Source organism: Solea solea, chromosome 3 (assembly GCF_958295425.1).
Source record: "Solea solea chromosome 3, fSolSol10.1, whole genome shotgun sequence".
Lineage (NCBI taxonomy): Eukaryota > Metazoa > Chordata > Actinopteri > Pleuronectiformes > Soleidae > Solea > Solea solea.
In genome coordinates, this window is record NC_081136.1 from 10,719,528 (window position 1) to 10,741,928 (window position 22,401).

The 22,401-nt window shown below is 41.0% G+C and overlaps 1 protein-coding gene across 1 annotated transcript in view; it reads right to left on the reverse strand.

Moving 5' to 3' along the window:
- The window catches only part of plcb3 (phospholipase C, beta 3 (phosphatidylinositol-specific)), a 53,889-nt gene extending 31,488 nt beyond the window's left edge, over positions 1-22,401 (reverse strand). Inside the window, exons 1-2 of the mRNA XM_058624916.1 lie at positions 21,797-22,401; positions 4,204-4,290 (exon numbers count right to left, since the gene is read on the reverse strand). Coding sequence (XP_058480899.1) covers positions 4,204-4,290; positions 21,797-21,895 — 186 coding nt within the window. The 5' untranslated portion in view covers positions 21,896-22,401. The remainder of the gene's footprint in view (positions 1-4,203; positions 4,291-21,796) is intronic.

A 22,401-nucleotide genomic window follows, 5' to 3' on the forward strand; every position in this document is an offset into this window, starting at 1 on the left:
TGTGTGTGTGTGTGTGTGTGTGTGTGTGTGTGTGTGTGTGTGTGTGTGCTAAAGTTGGTCATTATCGCCACTGCCTTAAGCATTGTGGGGAATTCTATCACACAGACACACACTTCAGAATTCTCCTCAGTTGAACATCTGACCATGTAGAGAGTGGTCTAAGTGACTGGAAAGAAGGAAAAAAAATATGGAGGAATTTAGGAGGAAGAGGAGGGGAGGAAGAAAACGGGACTGATGTGGAAGATAATTTCACATGAAGAGAGGAAATCTGTGCTGACGAGCAGAGCAGGAAGAATGTTGTTTAAGGAGAGGCGCATAAATCCTGTCCTAAAGAAAGTGACAGAGACAAATGAAAACACCCAAAGACCAAAAAGTAAGAAGTGAATGTTTAACAAAGCGAGGCCTATGAAGAAAGTGACATAAAACAGATGGAATTGGATGAGGACGATTACAAGTGAAGGACATACAATTTATTCAGATTAAATTACAAGGAAAATGTGACAAAATGAAAGGATGACTGATGATCAAAAAAAAAAAAAAAAAAAGACAGAGAAAAGGACTGGACATGGTTTGTTTGATAGAGAAACATCTTTACATAAGAGATACAGACATGAAAACACTGTTAGTTAAAAATGACATCATGGCACTGGTTGACCCAAACTACCAGTTACTGCCAAAAAAAAGAGACTATTTCTTTAGTTTGGGAAAAGTGTGTGCTTTTAAAAAGGTTCTCCATGTGCTGAGTCACTAAAAACTTAAACCCACAGAGACCGAGCCTTTCAACATATTCATCCGTGTCCTATATTATTCGCAACGTACTCCTTCCTTCTTCCCTTGATACTGTGAGCAGAACTTACTATCCTCTTTTCCCCAAGTGCAGCAGTGTGACAGTTTTAGGTTGCGGGACTTTTGGACGACGTCCTTGTCTTTTGCTGAGACACTAAAAGTTACTGCGGTGTAACATTGTCGTTCTGCTCACGGACGTTTTCATAACGTCAGCCATTCAAATCCAATTCTAGGTAAAAGCAGTGGACTCATGATGAGAGGAGACAGTTCCCTGTTTTGCTTCCTTGTCGAGAACATTATCCACACTGGCACCTCTGTCTTCATCTTCCTCTCCTCCTTCAACAGTCTATATTTAAACGCCTCTCCACTGCACACCCTCATATTTCCTCTTCCCCATCTTTGAGAAGGGTAGTGAGACATTTTAAGCTGCAGCCTGGTGTGTTGCTTGCAGCCCAAGTATCAAAGTGTTGGTGCAACAGACCAAAATGTCAAATCCTTAACCTCTGAAGACATATCATGGTCATTGTATGACTAAATATGATGCATTCCTTATCAGTTTCACTTAAATATTCACATCTAAAAGTAATAAGAAGAACAGAAGACCACACTGGAGTTCAAATATTTTAGGTACCTCTATTCAGAGAAATGGGTTCCATCTAGAATGCCCTTGTCGTCTCATTAATAACTGCTGGGTGTCTGTGTTGCCATGCCCTCCTTCTATTCAGCTCTGGTTTCAAATCTCCTGGGGAGCTCAAACACTGAGTTAAAGCTTCACTCTAGAAAATCAAAACTCCCGACACTTGAGCAGACGACTGTGGATCAGCAGGTCCAATCAGAAGCCTAGTGGTTTGAACCCTGCTCCTTCAAATGCCCTCAAATGGATGAATGATGAAGACGCACTGTGCTATATGAACGGTCATTAAGCCCAGAAAAGTGCTTTTAAAAAAAACGAATTCTGTGAAGCCACAATTATTTGGGTGCACTTATTTTCACCTTACAGCGGCGCTGCCAAGGAGCTTTGTTAGATCTAAGATCTAAAACTAGGTTTGCAGAGGGGCAGAGTTCTGTTTTCCATGTCTACTGTCCAGATTTCAATCTGCGTCACTGTAGAAACTCAATACAGAGACAAGCTGAAGAAACAGACATCACAGCACTGGCCACACAGCTTGACTGACAAGTGATCTTTGTGAATAGTTCAAAAACACCACAGTAATTACTACAAAAAAAATAAATCAAATCAAAAGAAAAAAGAAAAAAAAACTTAATGCAGTACTATACCCACAATTCCCTGCAATTGACCTCAGAGGTCTGGATGTTTGGAGGAAGTAAGAATAGTGAACACTAGCCAGCTCGGATAATGCCAACATTAACAGATGAAAATCAGGAACAACCAGTCAAATAAGGTAGCATTATATCCTTCTTATGTCAATGATTTCTAGTTGTTAAAGCGAAGCCAAGTAACTCAGGCACCATAATAGACGTTACAACGAGGAGTGGGTGAGCTAAAGCTCAAAGACAAGCTGCTGGATGTAAACAGACATGAATCGAGCGTCTGCAGTGAGTGACAGAGAAACACGTCTTCTCCTGCTGCAGCTTTGTGACAAAATCTGTATGTTTCTGGACCAGAGAAAACCCAAACTCGGGTCTATGTGCTGCAAAGGCAAGAGTGCCAACCCCTACACCAACCGTGTGGCCCACATACAAATAAAAACAAACTCTGTTCACAAAGACAAAAAGAGCGGCAGAATAATATCAACAACAACCAAGTGCCCTTTGATGAAACTGAGCCAATGTTGTTCTTTTGGCAAACACAAATGAGAGGAAACTCATGAGCCCTGATGACTTTGTTGTGAAAAGTAGAGACCTAACAGTTATGCCAGCTTATCTCAAGAATCCCAAATAATAAACAGAAGGACAGAGCTACTGTATTAACTAATTCTGAATAAATGTGTTATTTTTACTTATTTACTTTCTAATATTCACACCCCTCAGTAAGAATATAGCAAAACTACATGCAGGCGATGTGTTATACGAGCATTGAACGGGCTAAAAAAGAACGACCTGACTAACCTGCTACTGAACCAGGACAGATTTAAAAGACATACAATTTAATCACTCAATGATGTCTTGAAAGGAAACCCCACCCATCAGAGACTGGTTACAGGTCAGTCCCTCCCTTTACAGTAAATATAAAACTCCTGACTACACTGTCAAGCTGCACAATGGAGATAACAATATTTAACATTAAAAAAAAGTCTCCTTTAATGTTGATTGAGAACAATGAGGGAGAATGTTGCTCTATTACTCTAAGAGAAGACCACTGTTCTCTGATTACTGATCATTTACAAGTAATGTGACAACGGAGCAGCCTCTTCTCTCTAGTTGAGAGATAAAACTGCAGTCAGAGAGTCATTTTTATCACCGTAATGAAAGAGCGTCTCGGCTAAACAGTGTCACAGCTACACCTCAGGCGACAAACGGCCTATTATCTTAATATCACACGCACACACGAGACACACCAGGATGAAAAGAGTATTTAAAGACTGTGTGGACATTAACACATTTTGACGCACGTATAGACGGACAGACTGGGAGACATGCGGGTGATTAGGCCCACATACACAGACACGGACACACAGCACAAAGTAGTGGACACAAAGCAGTGGGGATATTATCACATACATCAACAGGTCATTCCATACGTGCCTTTGGGATAAATAGACGGCCAGAAATAAAGAGTGCAATGTGTGTTAGCGGGGGGTGGAGAAAGAGAGTTAATTGATCCGAGCAGGACAACATCTCCCACATATACATATGGATATACTGTATATACGCAGAGGCTAATTATGTGACTTTAACACCGAAAATACCAAATCTAGCTAGAGAAAGACAGAGCGTAAGACTTTGCCATGACTTTTCAGTTTCAAAAGGTTTAAAATAAAAGGAGATCTCCCAATCCATTACTTTTTAAATTTATCCTGTGAACAATCAGACGGACACGTGCACAGAAACACCTAACTACTGACGTGACTTCACCAAAGAAACTAAAAGGATGAGGACCACAGGGAGACCTTAGGAGGAGGAGGAGGAGGAGGAGGAAGAATAAGGAGAGGACGGAAAACAAAACCTAAACAAAATGGATGAAACCCATTCTGGCTAAACTAACAGACCGGATAGAGACAAACGAGAGAGAGGAGGAGGAGGAGAACTAAACCACATTTTAGAAGATCAATCAACATAGCTGGATGAAGAGGGAGTGTGGTTAAGGAGGGAGTTAACACCGACAAAGTGTAAAGTGTATCAGCACTTAAGATGGTGCATTAAAAACTTATTGTGGTCTGATTTAGAGCAGCCTGTTTGTACTCCATCTCTTCTACAGTCTACTATGAGATCAGTGTGTGTGTGTGCGTGTCTTACCAGGTTGGACCCTCCAGTCCAGTAGAGGAAGAATCCATCTGGGTCGACTTTAAGGGTGACCAGCGTGGGAGGTCCACTGTTGGTATCCTAGTCAACCGCAGAAATAAAAGTGTTAGATGGACACACTCCAAATAGAACATCAACCATTTGTCACAACTAACACATCTCACATATGCAAGTGAAGAGAAACTGTGAGTTTTTTTAACCACTGAGCACTTGGGCTGAAGAATGACTTTGTCCTCAAACTACAATGACAATGTGAAAAGGCTCAATTTACAAATAATAAAAAAAAAATGTTCACAATTATTTTTTTGATGGTTCGTTGCCAATTAAAAAAAATCGATAGAAATATCTCATATCTTTAAGGTATCATCCTAGCATTAAGGAGAGATTAACAGTTAAATGAATACTTCACCGATTTGCATTTAGCTTTGTATTTCTAGAATAGTGGTAATATTTTTGAAAAATTGTGCTTCCCAACCTCAGTTTCCCGAGTCAAGAAATATCTTCGTTCTTTATTTTTTTGGTACGTGCCCACCAGTGACACTTGGTCCTGTTAGCGTAACTGTTAGCAAAGATGGCGGACACTGTTTACATTCTGTCTTTGCATTCAGCTAAATGCAAATCAGTCAAGTATTCCTTTAAATGTTATCTCATGAGGTAATGTCCAATTGTTTTACCGAAATTTGACTTGAAGAGCATTTCACGTCACAATATGTAAAACAGATGATTAGCATACACTACATAAGGAAAACAGTGTGCAAGCAAACTGCCTGCTAGCACCGCCACCATGACCAGGCTTTTTTACTCTGTGGACACAAGACTGTCATCTTTATGCCCTGTTTTCCCTATCAGTCAAGCAGACTGGTGTCCTGTCCTCTTTGCTCCTACTAAAACAAGGAAGCTGCTCTGAATGGGTAAGAAAAGATACCAAACCATGTGAGCAGAACTGTGACAGAAGCAGAAACTGAGGATAAAACTGACTGTAACTGCAAGCGCCCAACATGTAAATCCAGTTGGGTTCTAATTAACAAATCAATACATCTAAACAATGTAGTATTTGCAATATTTAACCATTTACCGTTTAGATGTTGTTAGGTTTATTTATGTGCAGCTACTTCATCGAGAGGCTCCAAAAAGACACAGGGCCAGTGAGCTATTTTCTTCCCAAAATTAACTTAGTCTGAAGCATTATGGGATTACAGTCTCACACACACACACATATAGAGCTTGTGCATGTGTGCACCTGCCATGCAACAGCTGTTTCGATGCTGGAGACAGTTTGGCCATATGAAGTCCTCATTCATGCAGAGCATAATGATGGTGCACTAGTCTGAATCAACATGTCATTAGCATCATCATTATGGAGTCATACACAAGATACCACACACACAAATTAATTCATTTGAACCCTAAACATATTCAGTTCCTAAAAAAATGTGTTTCTGCATCATTAGGACCAGGTTTTGTGTCTTAATGAGGACTACTGGTCCTGACAAGTTCAGCGTTTAAGCCAGAAAAGGTCCCAAAGAGGTAAGCAATACAACACACACACACACACACACAGACAGTGTGATTACAGAAGTAAGTGCTCATGCTCCGTCCAACAAACACATCATCCAACCAAACAGCGTAAACAGCGATGATGATGATCCAGATTGCTTGTTATTACAGTGACAGATGACTCATGTTCACATGTCGTCATGAGTATCATCATCATCATCATCATCATCAACACCAGATGGTAAGAAGTGGAAAAGATCGGCCTGCAAAACCCACCGAAAGGTTTGCAACAAACAAACTGAGGATTTACAAAAACCACTGACCACACATAAACAGCAGGTGTTTGGTTTTAAGGTATGGAGTGCAATATTTAACCAAAGTGGAATTATTAAAGATCATTAAAGCTGCCAAGCAGAGCAATGAACGTTTGAATGATCATCTGCCAAGCGTAAAAATGATTAATGCAAATCAGTTTCCTCGTGACGTCCAACTGGGAAACTAAAGCAAACTTTGCAGCAGGTCCATGAGGGACTGTTTATTATAGCATAACCTAATTCTAACTTCAAGCAAAAAGACTCACATTACTTACTCGTTATTACAATCAACTGATTATATCATATTTGGTGCTTCATCTCAGCAGAATGCATAAACACAGCTTTCACAGTAGCTTCATCCACAAGGAAACAAAAGCAAATTGTTCAACATTAAGCTTATTCTTACTTTGTCCTATTCCCTCAGAAAAGCTGAACGTACCTTAAGTTTAGGCTCCACGATTGGCTAACACGGAAATGGTTACGTTTGGATTGGGGATAAGGAAAAGGGAGGACAGGATGGTAGGAAGTAGGAAGATGGAGAGTAAATGGGTTTGACAGAGGGGTGAAGGTAAAAAGACAGAAACAAATGATCAGGAGTAAAAGAAGAGATGCATTATGTTCAACTTTATATATGCACTGGAAAATGCAGTCGTTTCATAAAGACGATACGTAGAATTACGTATTAAGCCGACTGTCAGATAATACACGGCGGCTGATCATTATTTGTGAAGTGCCCATCGCTACATAGAACAGCATGTATTACTCAAATGTCACGCTGTGTTCATCTCAAGGCCGTGGACGTGTCAGACATGCTTGTTTGCAAATGGCAGCACTGAGCACTTCTTTAACTTGTCAATCCGTTTGTCAAAGTTTGTTCATCTCAAGCGTGTAATACAAACGGCAAACAATCGAGACCGCTACACTTGCTCAAAGTGCTGTAAAAACAATGATACACCTAGTTAGAAACTGTGATTCAAATCCATATTGTACAGAAAAAACATATGCAAAATGCCTGCGGGGGCCGGATTAATCCACGCTTTGCATGAGTCAGATTCAGGGTTTTTTCAGCAGCGACCAGTTTCACTTTAACCTGTAAACAGAATCATCTCACATGCTCAAGAACTCATAATACATTTGAAATGTGATCATGGTGAACACATAATGGAAGCCATTACTATAAAGCAGGCAATCAGTGGTGCCCACACATTCACTTATACAGAGACTTATACTCTATAAATCCCTTTTATGGACTTAATTCATGATAAACTTTATGAAATCCATTTCAACAAAAACTTATAATACACATTACGATAAAATCCTTTCACTTTATTTTCCAGCTCCATGGCATTTTAAACAGACTCAAAAAAATGCTTGATGGAATGAATTCATTGGGTGATATTTCTCTATATGGAGGTGACACCGAGGACGTTTAGATGTGTATAGAAGTTTGATTCCAAGCTTTTCTACTAGGGATGGGACGATACCACTGTTTTGTGTCCTGTACCAATACCCAAATCACAAACTCGAGCATTTACCGATACCAGTCCGATACAGTCATTTTCAACCATTTATGAACTATAAAGCTGTTGAACATATTTATGCTGAGTCATCTTTAAAGACATAATTCTCCAGCTGTGTAACAAACATTGTTCTCCCAAAAAGAACAACATAACAGCCCAAACATGACTCAACTCCAATCCCTACTTTCTACTATATAAAGTATCACAAAGAGAAAAATGCATGAAACTAGAGAAAAGGGAGATGATAGTATTCATCAAGGTCATAATAACGACTATGATTTGACCTCGTCATACCAAATGTCACATAAACGACACACTTCACTCCTACACCGTTAGACCCAATTTCAAGTGACATTCAGGCCTCACTTGGGATTCAACACTCAAGTTTATCTGGGCTTCATAAAAGCAAAAAAAAAAAAAAAAAAAAAAAATGATGGTCATAAGAAATCTTAAGTCATTTCTTTAAAGATATTTTTTGTTCAGCTACTACACATTAGGTTCAAGATGTCTTTATAATCTCCAAGGGGCAATTTGGGTTACAGCCAGCATTCACATACATAAAATAATTAATTAGCGCCACATCACACGTAATAAGCGTGGAATCACATTTAAGATCCATTAAGAAGGCAGATTACCGCAGGAATAATAAATGATGATTTAAACCCATTTGTTCTGCACTTGGGCTTTTTTCAAGCACCTGACCTGATATAAAAGTTCCTGGAGGTCATTCAGTGCTTTTCCAGGGATTTTACTGCACAATAAGGCATTTTTTCCCATGCTAGCAGATAAGAGAAAGTAAGAAGAGATTTAAGAAAACAAGAGTGACACAAGTGGTGTCGATGATAAAACTGTGTAGGCTTTTTTCTACAGACAGCATCAACACCGGGTTCAAAGCACAACATGTGGTCGATTATAGTACTGAGGGGCTGGTGGACTGTCACCACAGAAGAGATAGACGAAGGGTTTTTCCCTAAGAATCAATCTGCATCTCTTGTTTTTTCAATGTCAATATTTAAATAGGAAGATTCATATGGAAGTAGATCTGTGTGAATATCTTCAAATAACACTTTTCATGAAGCAAACAACACTTAAAGAAAATAATATTGTATTTTATTTTTTTGAAAATACACTTTCTGTGTGCAGTGGCCCTGCGATGGACTGGCGAACTGTCCAGGGTGTACCCCGCCTATCGCCCGATGTAGCTGAGATTGGCACAGCACCCCCCGCGACCCTCTGGTGGAGGATAAAGCGGTAGATGATGACTGACTGACTGACTGACTGACTGACTTTCTGTGTGCAATGATCGGAACTCTGTCTGGAACTCTTTCCCCCCCGTCGACATCAGACAAAATAATTGATTGATCCAGACGGATCAATCAGTCCGTTGAGTTGTCACTCTAAAACTCAGCAGCCAATCAGGAAGCAGCTTCCTAAGCTTCCTGACCATGGGCGGGGTCAGAATCACAAACAAAAAAACGCAGCGCAAAGAACAAAATCGGGGAGCGCAAAAGAGTCGAAGCAAACTCTTAAAATGCAAACAAAAAGTGTATTTTCAATTGTGTGGTTCATTTTTGTTGGCTCAATGCATAAAGTGTTGCTTGCTTTGTGACAAAGTGTATCGACACAAATCTTATTCCATAGATTGACACCAGTGGATGAAATCTCTCACTCCAGGACCATGATCACAGTCGTCGTCGTCGTCATTATTATTGAGGAGAGACACGATCACAGAATCATCTGCACAGTTGATGATATGGCGCCGGCTGCAATGGCTTCGACATTCATTTGTGTATAAAACAAAAGCGGGGAGAGAGGAGGACACAGCCCTGGGGACAGGAGCTGTAGGGTCGATGAAACAGAGACCTGTATTCATCAAGCACTAAACACACAATCTGCCCCCACAAGAGCTGGATCAGTCTTATTAGTATCACTAAACAAAGAATCACATGTACTGTATGCACATGTATGCATCACAAGTGTCAACATTCTTTATCGAGTGATAGTGACTGTGTTTGTGTAGCGAAGCATAGAAAAAAAAAAAACAAATGCAAGACTATCACAAGAGTAAAGTGCAGAGTGTTGACACAGCTGCATTTCTGCTATACAGCATTTTCCATACGTACGGTCGAAGAGGACATTTTAAATGTCGACTCCGTTTCAACCCAGACTGAGTCTACCATCTGAACATCTTGCTTCACTGAATGACTTTGGCCACGGTGTGAGCTGCTGAGATGCTTCACTGACAACAGTGACAACTGCAGGATCCTGTGTGCTCGCGTGTACCAACGCGAGACATTTAGGGAACACTGGCGAACTGTAAGACGGCTGGGTAGAGTTTCCAAAACTGGCATCCGATGATGTTTTTCTCAATCTCTCTATCTAACTTTTTTTGAGATCAAACCGGTTGAGGCAGATGGCCGCCCACGCTGTCGCCGAGCCTCATTCTGCTCCACACTTCTTCCTGTTAAAAAGATTCTTCCCCCCCAACCCAACACTGTCCATAACTACTTGGGTGAAGGTTGGATCTGGATACAGTCAACACCGCTAACAAATACCATAAAACAAAACGGACAATCCACCAACAATGCGGTAAAATGACTTTACAGTAGATGCGGATTTCCTGTGGGACCGGACTCACAAACATTCACCCAGAAGAATGTGGCCTTCAGGCTCATGTGACCGGTAACATACAGATTTCTAACAAACGCCACAGGGATGAGAAACACATGCACATGTCATGATGATCTGGACTATTTGCATGTCACCACCAATATTTGCATGCCATAACTGTCATAACTGTTCTCTCACGCGTCTTATATCATATCAGAGGCTCAAATTTAGGCTCTATTCATTTAGGCCAGTAGTCAGCAATTGGTGGCCTGTGGGCCAAAACCGGCCCGCCAGCATCAGTCCCTTGGCCGGCAGATGATTTAACAAATCTGATCTGATTAAATTATTTGCTTATCTTCACATCAAGTTCAGAGCTCTTATTGTGAAAACAATGTGGACTTATTCAAATAGATCTCAAGAAATGTATCATTTCATTTTGGTTTATGGAGGAAGCGAAAAGCTTGTAGAACCACAATTGCAAAAGTATATTCACGACAAAAGCATATCATGGCAGCCCTAAGAGAAAAACAGGTGGTTCCAGCATCTTAAATGAGAGGAACTACTTTTTCCACAATAAATTTGCCATCACTCGGCTTTTGTTGGACAAAAACATGTGTTCATAATCAACAGGTTTCCAGATCATAAAGAAATAGAGATTTTCAAGGTCATCTTTATGTTAGAACAAAAGGTAACTTCAGTTTGAAGTCGCAGCTCAATTTGAAATGTTACGACACCTACACAGGAAGTCATTAGCACAAATCAAAAAACTTTTATTTACAATAAACACGCACCCTACTGCGTGCTTTTTATGTGAGAGTGGGTGGTAAGTCTATAATTGGATGTGGGCCCACTCGCTAATTAACCGCCATGTGTAGAGAAACCTTCTGAAGTCTGACTTTTCCTCCTCACCGCTCATTCGTTTCATGTCCATCATCCTCTTCCCCTCCAATTTCTCTCTCCCCTCCTTAATTGATTGAAGATCATGTCTCTTTCTTCATACCCCCTCCAGATGCCCTGACCCTCATTACCTGGGTCACCACACACACACACACACACACACACACACACACACACTTACAGATTATACATTGACTTCCATTCATTTGGACAGCCTCAACAAACCTTAACCATAACCAGTTAATGCCTTACCCCAACCACAATTCAAATCTTAGCTCTAAACTTAAAACACTTCCTCACAAATGAGGTTCTGCCTCATTAGGACTGGGTTTTTTGGTCTTCACGAGGACTACTGGTCCTGACAAGGTCAGCGTCCGTGCAAGGAAAGGTTCAAAAGAGGTAACACACACACACACACACACACACACACACACACACACACTATCACAATCTATTAAGAACGTAAAGACGTAGCCGTCCCGTCACTCCTCATATGGACTGTCCTCACCGCAAATGAATGTGTGGTAAGTCGTATCAGTCGGGAGAGAGGGCCATTAGTGAGAAACTGATAAAAGAGGCTGATTCAAGTGCACCTTTGCTCAGTTTCTGAGTGTGTGTGTGTGTGCGTGTGCGTGCGTATGGGCGTGGTGTGGTGGGAGAAGGCCAACAGACGCTCACTGCGAGTGTGTTTGAACTGCTGCTTTGGCAACACGGTAAAAGTTGATGACAGTGGTAACCTTTGGACTGAGAGTGAAGTGAAGAGAGAGAACTGAGGCCAGAGAGGGGAAAAAAAAAATCTATGGAATCTAAAAACAGTAAGTCAAGTACGGTTGCAACAATTACTCACTGGTCGATTATTAATCAATTACTAAATGAATTGTCAACTATCTTGATAATACATTAGGGTTAAAGGTTTTTTTGTTTTTCTTTTGAATAATTAAAGCATGTTTTCCAGCTTCTTAAATGTGAATATTTTCTGGTTTCTCTGCTCCACGTAACAAAGAAATCATTAAAAAAACGTTTGTGGACGAAACATCGAGACATTCGAGAACGTCAACATTCACCAAACGAGTGCTCGATTAATCTTGGAAATAATTGACAGATTCTGCGGTTCAACATTCACCATTAAGGCTGTGTATGTAGGAATGTAAGAATCTGATGATACGATATCCCGATACATTGTAACAATACATTGCGATACAATAAGAAAGGTGATATGTTTCAACTCAATTGGTCGGAGGGTTAAATACAACACAGTACCACAATATTTTCAGTACATTGATATTTGATTACAGCCGTATTCACTGTGTTTTTAGATTTAGAACATTAGGTACCATAAAAGAAAGATAGAATAAAAATAGAACAACTCATTTACACATTGCATTATTTGAAACAGCGATTTTTCAGCCCTACTTATAACCATTATTGTGCAGCTCTGATTAAAAGCCTGCAAGTGTATTTTCTAAAAACCTTTAAAAAAAAAAGAGCAGAGACAAAAGTGGACAAAGAGGAAGCAAGAGTCTGAAAAAGGACAAACACCGAGGAAGAGAAAGTGGTTAAGAGATTACAAAGCGTCACATTAAGTTATAGAGATACAATGAGGTCACATGTGTAGTAAATACAAGGGAAGTGTGTATGAAGAGAGCCAAAGAGGAGGAGGAGAGATGGAGCAGTCCAGATGTCAGTCCCACACTTCACATGTGGCTGTGGTTGACCTTCCACCTCTCTCCTCACTCTGCATCTCCCTCCCTCCTTCCATCCCTCGCTCACTTCTCACCACTCTGTCAAGATGTCAGCAGTGTTTCTCAGCTCAGCGTCACAACTTCACACAAGCCCGTGCTTCCTCCTCCTCCTCCTCCTCTCTGCGCTAAACGTCTATCCAGTGACTGGATTTTGGTTTTAATGCATTAAAGACATAGAGGAACAAATTGTGCTTTTCTGCAGCGTCCCACTGACAAAGCTCTCTTTAACAAAAGAGATCTGTTCCTAAGAGGAGTCTTTTCATTTTGAAAAATGGGCTGTCATGTTTCAGGTGCAAAGTATTTTCCGAGCCGTTATAAAACCTCTCTCGTATATCAAGCGCCGCTCGCGTTGTGAGAACAGTAAATGCTAACAGATGAACGGTGAGTGCGGCGTTCAGATGTTCTCAAAATATCTTCCAAACTTGTGTAAGGAGCTAAGAAGCTGCGGTGCATCAGCTTCCTCCGTGTTGAGGCGTCATGAGAAACAACCCGAAGCCAAATAGGATAAAAAAAAAAACAAGTCAACAAAAAAAAGGAGCTGCTCAATCCTGCAGAGGGTAAATGTGATGTCATTTAACTTCTAAATGCATTGTTTGGTTATTAAATGGATTCTTCGATAGTTATTCTGAGGAAATGAAAACGTGATTCTTAGTTTAAGGGGAATAAAAGCTAATATAAAAAACATAATTATGAATATTCTGCCCGTGGAACCACCTAAAATCATAGCGGTGTCTTTTTGTATCCCACCTAAAAGAAAAAGAAGTGAATGCAGTAACACTTAACATGATATTATAGTAACAGCATGTAACAGTATGGGAATAACCCTTGTATATTATGGTAATCTGATTTCTAATGCAATTTCCAGCTTGGTAATAGTTAGAGCTGAAACTAGTAATCGATAAATCGATTATTAATCGATTACTAAATTAATCAACAACTATTTTGATAATCGATTAATCGGTTTGAAGCTTTTTTAAGGTTTTCTGATATGTTATGGACCAAACGATGATTCGAGAAAATAATCGACAGATTAATCGATTATAAAAATAATGGTTAGTTAGTAATAAGGAGATCTTTCCAGGTAATAGCTTGGTAATGAGATTTACTATAGTGTAATTCCTTCGCATGAAAATGTTTGAGAATCCATGTTGATGGATGATAGAATATTATGAAGCTAAAACTCATCGTATGTCCCACAAACATCCATTTTCTCTCTGTTCATCTGAATAAACAAAACAAGACACACATTCAGTGTGACAGGGTTCATTTTATCACACTTCCTGCTCAGTTACGGTGTTTTTAAGATGCGCTAAAAGTGGCCAGGGCCAGGGCCAGGCCTGAGACTGAGCTAAACGTTTGGCTGTTTTTAAAGGATATAAAGTTTCCTGGATGCATCACACTAAATCAGGAAAACATGTTAAAAATGTGGAGACGTGCTGTCAGAGGTTTCTATGACTCATTGATTGAAGAGCCTGCAGGCAGCAGAGTTAGTGTATATTTCCCTCTAAAACTATTTCCTTTAGAGCGGGCAAAGAGTCAGTGTGGGAACTCCCAGCTGTCGGCTAACACATCAAAGCGCTGTGTCGTCTACACATTTGTTGCCGGTGATGAAAACAGTAGACAGAAAAATGCCTCGTCATGATATCTAGGAACTGGAAACCTGGCGGAACGACGCAACAATAGCACTAGACCATCTTTGATGTCTTCGGCGGTGTCTGTACAGAGTTGAGTGGAGTGCAGAGCCATCGACAAGGTCTAACAAAATAATCGCACCCAAATTACAGGAAACGGCCGTGAAATGCAACATTTTATGGTCCGTCGTATGTTGCTCAAAGTTACGGGGACGCAAAGTGGAGCCAGAACCTCTAATTTCAAAAAGATGTTACCTTCCCATTCCTCCATACAATTAATGAACATCTTGTCATCATACGCAACTGCGCTCAAAAGCCCCGGTTCCCTCCTAATTGTGCGACGTTAATATAAACAAACAAACAAATCAAGGCCAGAGATGTGGATGAAAACACTTTTTCCTCATATGGTTCTGGGCAAAGAAAACGTGTGGAAGCTGTGTTTTGCTTCGGAGAAAGGTTCATGTACAGTGTTTGGTTTGAGCACACAATGCCGGAGACTAGTGAGTTTACAAAACACAGCGGGTCTGACGCTACGTTCCCCATTCAGTTTCAAGGAAAGGTGGTCTCTCGGGCTTTATGATAATATAATCCAGCTGAATGGAACTCCCAAATACTCCACAGAAGAGGTAAATGTTAATGTTATGTGTTAAGATGATTATTTATTTGACTTCTGTGTGCTTTTAAGATTCGTATCAAAGCACTCTGCAGGCACACTTTGACAGAGTGCCAAGCTGCTCCGTAGACAAACTGTCTGTCTGTGTTTGTTTAATTGCTCGTTTAAGAGGAATTTTAACTGAATTCCAGTTGGAATTCAACTCAATTGAATTGCAGCCCGGCCACAGAGGGCGGAGCAGCAGCGACGGCCGAGGCAAAGACAGAGGGAGGGAGGGAGGGAATCAGAGAGGGAAAATGGTTTGGCTCTGGAACCCTTGCAACAAGCTGGAACAGGAAGTCATTCAACGTGAAATACACACCCAGAGCAACCACACACGCATTCACGCACGCGAGCGTGCACGCATGTGAGCGCACATGTGTACACAAGCCAAAGCACAGAAGAAAAAAGGTCAATTTGGAATGCATTCTTCCTCCTCCTTCTCCTCCCCCTTACATGAGTCAGTGTCCATGTTTATGTGTGTGTGTGTGTGTGTGTGTGAGATTTGATGGGCCCTACAGTAGAATTCCCCAGGCCATTAAGAAACAGAGGTTTAGTTGTGAGACCAAAAGATAAGACGGGGAAGAGATGACAGCAGCGGCTCAGTGATAGACTGTATGGTCTGCAGGAGAGGTGAATGAATCAAGGAGAAAAAAAAAAAAGAAAAAAAACATGGCATATGACAGAATACAAGATAAAGGGAAAAGGAGATGAGAAGATAAATATAGAAATAAAGCCATATAGAAGAACAACACAGCGATGAGGAAGTAGACGGGGGAAGAACGGGTTGGGGGTCAAAAGTGGGGTTTTTCATGTAAACAAGCGGCACTGCCCTTAGGCACTTTCTGGTTTGTGTGTGTGTCCTAATTCTATTCTCACTTTGCCAAGCCCTTAAAGGAACACGCCAAGTTTTTGGGACGACAGCCCAAATGGTCAAATTTCCCTATAGAGCACTGCAGTCGCTAAAATAAAACCACTCTGTTCCCATCAGACCACTCATTTCTGAATGTTTACGTTGTTTTATTAGCTAAAAAAGTTACTTTAACATGGTAATCAATACATCATAATGGACCGGTGTGTACATTAAATTGAATATTCTACCCATAAGTATCTTTGCATGAAAGTATAAATCACACTTGAAAACTTACTTTCTGGCATGCAAAGGCCACCGTAGTTCCCTGATGCTCTTGAAAAAGGGGAGATTCTTACATACTGGACCTTAAAAAGGTAACCGTAAAACATTTTTAGCAGCTCCCCTCTCTCCTCTCCATTTTTTCTGTGGCACAATCAGGCTATATTGTATTAACTTCCTGAAAAAATGTTTTAACTCTTCAACACCGAGCGTATCGCAGGTGACACGTTTACCGTAATTACTTAAAACAGTTTCTGAAAGCTGAGAAGTTGCACGTCAAAGCCAATGTGTGGTTATTACGGTAAAGAAGCCGACGAATCAGTGTCTTTGTCACTAGAGAGGAGAGAATTGGAAAAACGCCTGTACATAGTTTGCATTTTCCTGTTTTTGGACATTGAGACAAAAGACTCAAACAAATGTTATTTTGTGTTATACTGTTCAAATTTCGAATTTGACAGGCAGAATCTGGTGTTTGTGTACAAGTACAGTGTTTTTTCTAAATAAAACAACTTGTTTTTCCTTCATTTTAAATTGTTAAAAATAATGTTAACATCCCATAAATCGACAATAACTGCCAGATATTGAAAGTTAATCTGGGGGAAAAAAAGGACAAAAGCATTTTCTGGGACTTTTATGCTTAAAATAAGCAGGAAAAAAAAAAAAGTCCAGACGGACATTTTGAGGCTTAGGCGTTAAAAAGGGTTATAATCATTCACATGTAAAACTGATTTTTGAAAACTAAGAGAATTTGTTATTGAACATGCATTGAACATTTGTTTAATAAAAAATTCTCTTAGTTTTCAATTAATGATGTAAGAGTTTGAACCCAAGCACCAACAGAGCTAGTTTAATTTCAACCGCAAGAAAAATGGAAAAGAAAAATGGGCGGATAAGACTGATTTACATTATGGATTTGGCAGGAAATCCACTCTAGTGCCTTGTGGGACTAAACAGGAAAATATGCTGTTGAGTTCCTGACGAAGTAGAGGTGTTATTCAGGGGACAGTAGGGGTTTAATGGGGAATGGGCCCTTTTTTTTCACTGCAGACACTCACACATGTTTTAACAGGAAAAGCACAGGTGTTTCTGACATCATCAACAATGTCTCCGTTCACTTCAAGCAAGACAGGACAGGGAGCCATCAGGGAACTCGACCGTCAGCTTTTCCTCGTATGACCTGTCAGTTTAGATGATTTTTCTCTGTGTCGGGTCAGGTGACTGTTCAGGTTTTTAAGCCAAACTGTTCAAGTTTTATCTTGATAAATCATAAAATAGAAAATTAGTAACGGCTGATTTAATGCAATAATTGCTTCAGCACAGCCTTAATATGCAAAGAAGATGCCAAAGTCCACTTCACTTAACAGCTTTGTCAGCAATTTGGAGTGTAATCTATCTATAAACTGCAGGAACGTCGGTCTGTGTCTGTCTGTTATTTAAATATCTCTCAAACCGATGGTCAGATTGATTTCAAACTTGACAGGTTACTTGCTACCTGCACGAGTAAGTGCGGTGCCACGTTTCGGTAAAAGAAGCACACATTGGCTTTCGCCGCTCCACTGTAGCCCCTCCCCCTCTCACTCACACAGCACTGTGGGCTACCTGAGAGGATAAGCATCAGCGGGTAAACAGTTAAGCGAGTGCAAGATGTGTGGGTGATTATTATGTCTGACCTCAACAATAAAGACTCCCTGAATGCGGTGTGCCTGCATTAAAATGAGTCAGCGGATTTTGCAACAACAGGCCAACAAACACGGGTATGCAGAGGCTATTCAAAACTATGCCAAACATGATGTGCAATAAACTGACACTTAGAGTAGCCCAGCCTTCTTTGGACAGTCTTTAGACTTTAAATAAACCAACGACAATTCCAAATGCAAGGTCCCAAATTTAAACGAGCGATAATGGTCCCGAATTTAAAGACGTTTCAGAATCCCACACATGCAAAGCACAACCAGCAACAGACAACAAGTGGCAGACAGAATGGCATCTTGCCACTCTAATTGACATTGACATCAAAGATATTTTAAACGCCACTCATGCAGCCCATATTTGACATATTTGCAGTAAAATACAGTAAAAACAGGCACATGTTGAACAGGTTCTGTACTAGTTATATTAAAAATTAGAAGATAAAAACATTCCTACATGACTATAGGTGTGAGAGTGAGAGTGAATGGTTGTTTGTCTCTATAGGGCCACACCCTGCGATGGATGGATACTGTTAAATCTATAGATTGCCATTGACAACCTGGAACATCAAGGGTTGCTGATCCAAGAGAGGCTTGGATACATGTGGATGGAAATGTAACCTGGACGTACAATAAAGTGGAAATCAATGTGCAAACCCTTTACATGACTCTTCCTCACCTTAGTGATTGAGGAATTGAAACGGTAGCAACAAATCAGCTGATAGGAAGCTGCCTACAGCTAATGATTTGGGTGGCTTTGGAATTTAGTTCACCTTTGCCACTACAGATACTGATTCCCATCCCTAATGATGTAAGATATACCTCAGTAACTTTGCTTTAAGTTCAAGGAAAGTAGAAGCATCACTTCTTACAATCAGATAAAACAGGATAACTTCACTGAATAGACATCATGATTTACTCCACTAACTCCCTCGAGATCAAATCTGTATTATCTCAACCTCTTTTTGTGATTAGAGTTCACGTCTTTGCTGTATATTTCCCAAAGCAGTGTTCCAATTCTCCAAAAAAGACAATTTGCTGATGGAGAGAAATAAAAGGGAAGAGGGGACAGAGGGAGAGGCGGACGGGGGAGAAAGCATGCACATGTTTTCAAGTGTTCACACACTTAATCTGCCACATAACCATTTCCTGGGAATTCCCTTTGAGCGGGTGAGAGAGGGAAGAAGACAGAGAGGGTTAGTGTGTGTGCGAGTAAGACACAGAGAGAGGGAAAGAGAGAGAGGAAATCAAAAGGACATGGCATTCACTGTTTGCGTGACAAGATCCTTCTTTGGAGGCCACACACAAACACTTGTGCACACACATCACGTCATGATTCCAGAGTGTGCGGCTCTGTTGCTGATAACTTGTTTACTTATGTTGACCATTTTTTATGGCCTTTGGCAGCAGTTTGCATACAGTACAAACAGTGCATGCAAGTGTCAACACCACACCTGACCACATATCTACACACATATGGTAATAACACCTCACTCTGCAAGATGTGGACGACCCACAGGAGGGATGAGTCGCTACAGTACTACACTAGTATATGTGTCGGGCTGATGCTGTTCAGAATCAATGGCTTGGATATCCATCCATCTAACTTCTACTGCTTGATCCTCCACATGAGGGTTGCCAATCTCAGCTGTACACAGATCGCCAGTCCATCACAGCGCCACATATAGAGACTCTGATACAATCCAAAAAGCCTAAAGTTCAGACAAATTAACCATTTAAACAGGGTCAAAGTCAAATTCAAAGTCCACTTTCACACTTTTGCAGCACCTTACAGCTGTGGTTAATGTATATATGTATACATGCATACTCAAAGTGATTATTTCACTCCTTTTATCACAATAAAGAGAGTGTATTCGGCTACAAACAATAAAAATCATGTTTTATAACAGCCCTGGTCAGTCAGAATATGTGTTATCCGGTTGGAACATGGTGTTTTTAAAATGTTTCTATGACTAGGTGGTAAGTGCATCAACACTAAGATGTTAAAACTACTGTATTGGACAGATAGGGGTATCAGACTATATTAAATGGGCATAGTCTTCCAATTTCCGCTCATGTGCTGTTTTTATCATCCCTTTTTCCTCTCAATAGGAAGACTATTTACAAAACTGACATTAAGTGCTGTCGAACAAGAGCGGAAATTAGGTACAGCGACCATTAGCTCCCCAGGAAAATGTTTACTGATGTCATAAACTCTCCAACTCTCATTCAAAAGGACTTCTTTCTGCAAGCACCGGAGTGACTCCTTGGTTTCTGTCATACATCCTTGGCTCCATTTTTTCCAAACAGGAAGACTACATGCATTTCTCTATGTTGTAGACAAGAAGAAGCACATATCTCACATACACGTGTGTTGTAAGTCACAGACGGGGGTTCCTCCAAGTGGAAGACACAGGCTTTCAATGGCAGACAGCGACTTAGTTAATCATTGATGGCCATTCAGACACATGCACACACACTTTCTCTGGAGGAACACACACACACACACACACACACACACACACACACTCTTATTATGATGGGTTTAAGACAAAATATGTGGAAAGAAAAAAAAAACATACAGCAGCATCATAGTAAAGTGTTACAGCTTTAACACAAAAACAAAAGATCAAGGTGACAATCTGTGTGCTTGATTTGAACCCAAACAACTTCTCCTTATTTCCAGTTTGACAGGTCACAGGTGTTTTCTCCTCTGATCCTCGGGAGGAAAGGGAAAAAAAAGGCACAGATGCAGGAGGAGGAGAGAGAGAGAGAGAGAGAGAGAGAGAGAGAGAGAGAGAGAGAGAGAGAGAGAGAGAGAGAGAGAGAGAGAGGAGGAGAAGAAGTGGGTGTAAAAAGAGGGAAGCTCTTAAACTAAACCTGAGCCTGGTACAAAACCGGCTGAACAAGAATTCAGCACAACGACGCAACACACACATTCAGGCTCTGCTGCCTGCTGGCAACTATAGGGGAATTTTTTTTCTACGAGAGCCTCTGATTCTCACACACACACACACAAGCAGTGTTGTAATGTAACAGAGTGCAAATACTTTGTTACTGTACTAAAGTACAAAAATCACCTATCTGTCCTTTACTTTGTCATTTGTATTTCTAGCAACTTTTACTTTAACTCCACTACATTCCCTCCAACTGTCTTTGTTGCTCGTTACTACCAAATAAAATCAGAAGAAGAAGAGTTGGTATTATGGTCTGTATTTATAAAGAGCTTTTCTAGTCTTGACGCCACAGTTTTGCCATTCACACACTCCAACATGGGGTTTAGTGTCTTGCTAAAGGACACATATAGACTAGCAGAGCCAGGAATTTAACCTACAACCTTCCAGTTGAAAGACAACTTGTCCTACTGCTGAGCCACCATGGCTCAATCCTTACTCTTTTCAATCCTTAATACTTTTACATCTAAAACTTGAGTACATGTCATATCAGCACATTACTTGTGATACTCAAGTACAGTACATATCATATAAAGTATACTTTATTATAAAAGTGACGTCAGCTTCTACCAAAGACATTTTCTGGTAAGATACTTGAGGTACCTTTACTCAAGTATCCCTTCCTTCTAGGTATGTTACACAAGACTGCACACAAGTATAGTGGGGCTACTGTGTTCACCGCAGGACGGAGTGTGTGCACACACACACCTGCCCCCAACACATGCTCATTAACTGTGTCAAAACACACACACACACACACACACTGGGCCTACTGTCAAAAACAGGTTGTTATGTCTCGTGTCGTCTCTTTAAGTCAAACTGACTGTTTAATGACACAAACTCTGATTCATGACTTGACTGAAAGCAGCCTGTTACACAGTACACTGTTGTCGAGTAGAGTAGAGCACGCTGGGCTACGGGGAAACTTTCAAACATTTTCTCTTCCTCACCTCGTCCCACTTGATGAATTTCCCTCCTTTCTTCAGAGCTTCGTGGACACACACGGGTTTGAGCTGCAGCGCGTGGACTCCCGGCTTGGCCCCGGCCATGGCGAGGGACTGCCTGCCCGGGTGCCAACGCCTAAACCCCGGCTGCGGTGAGCTGCACTGCTCGGAGGGAACAAAAACGCGCTTCCTTCCTCCGCTTCCACCCCGGAGTTCCTTCTTCTTCTACTTCTTCTTTTCCGGGGAGACGACGGAGGCGCGCGGGCGGGTGGGGGCGGAGGAGGGGGGGGGGGGGGAGTAGTCTATTCACACACGGACTTCACGAAAGTTCAGGAGAGCTTTGCGGAGAGTTTGAAGAACATGAGTGGAGTCCGGGAGGAAGACAGGATTTGGCTGCTCCAGCGCGCACCGCCGCTATCTTGTCCGCGTCCACGCAAGCACCGCGGTGGCGCGCATATAATTCGGCTTTTATTATGGATTTGATTCATATGTTTGTTTACTCGTGTAGAATCCTTTAATCGCGCACTTGAGCGATCCTTTCCTTCCTTCCTTCCTTCCTTCCTCCCATCTGCTCGACCCTTCTCCTCTCCTTCAACTCACCCCTCGTCCTC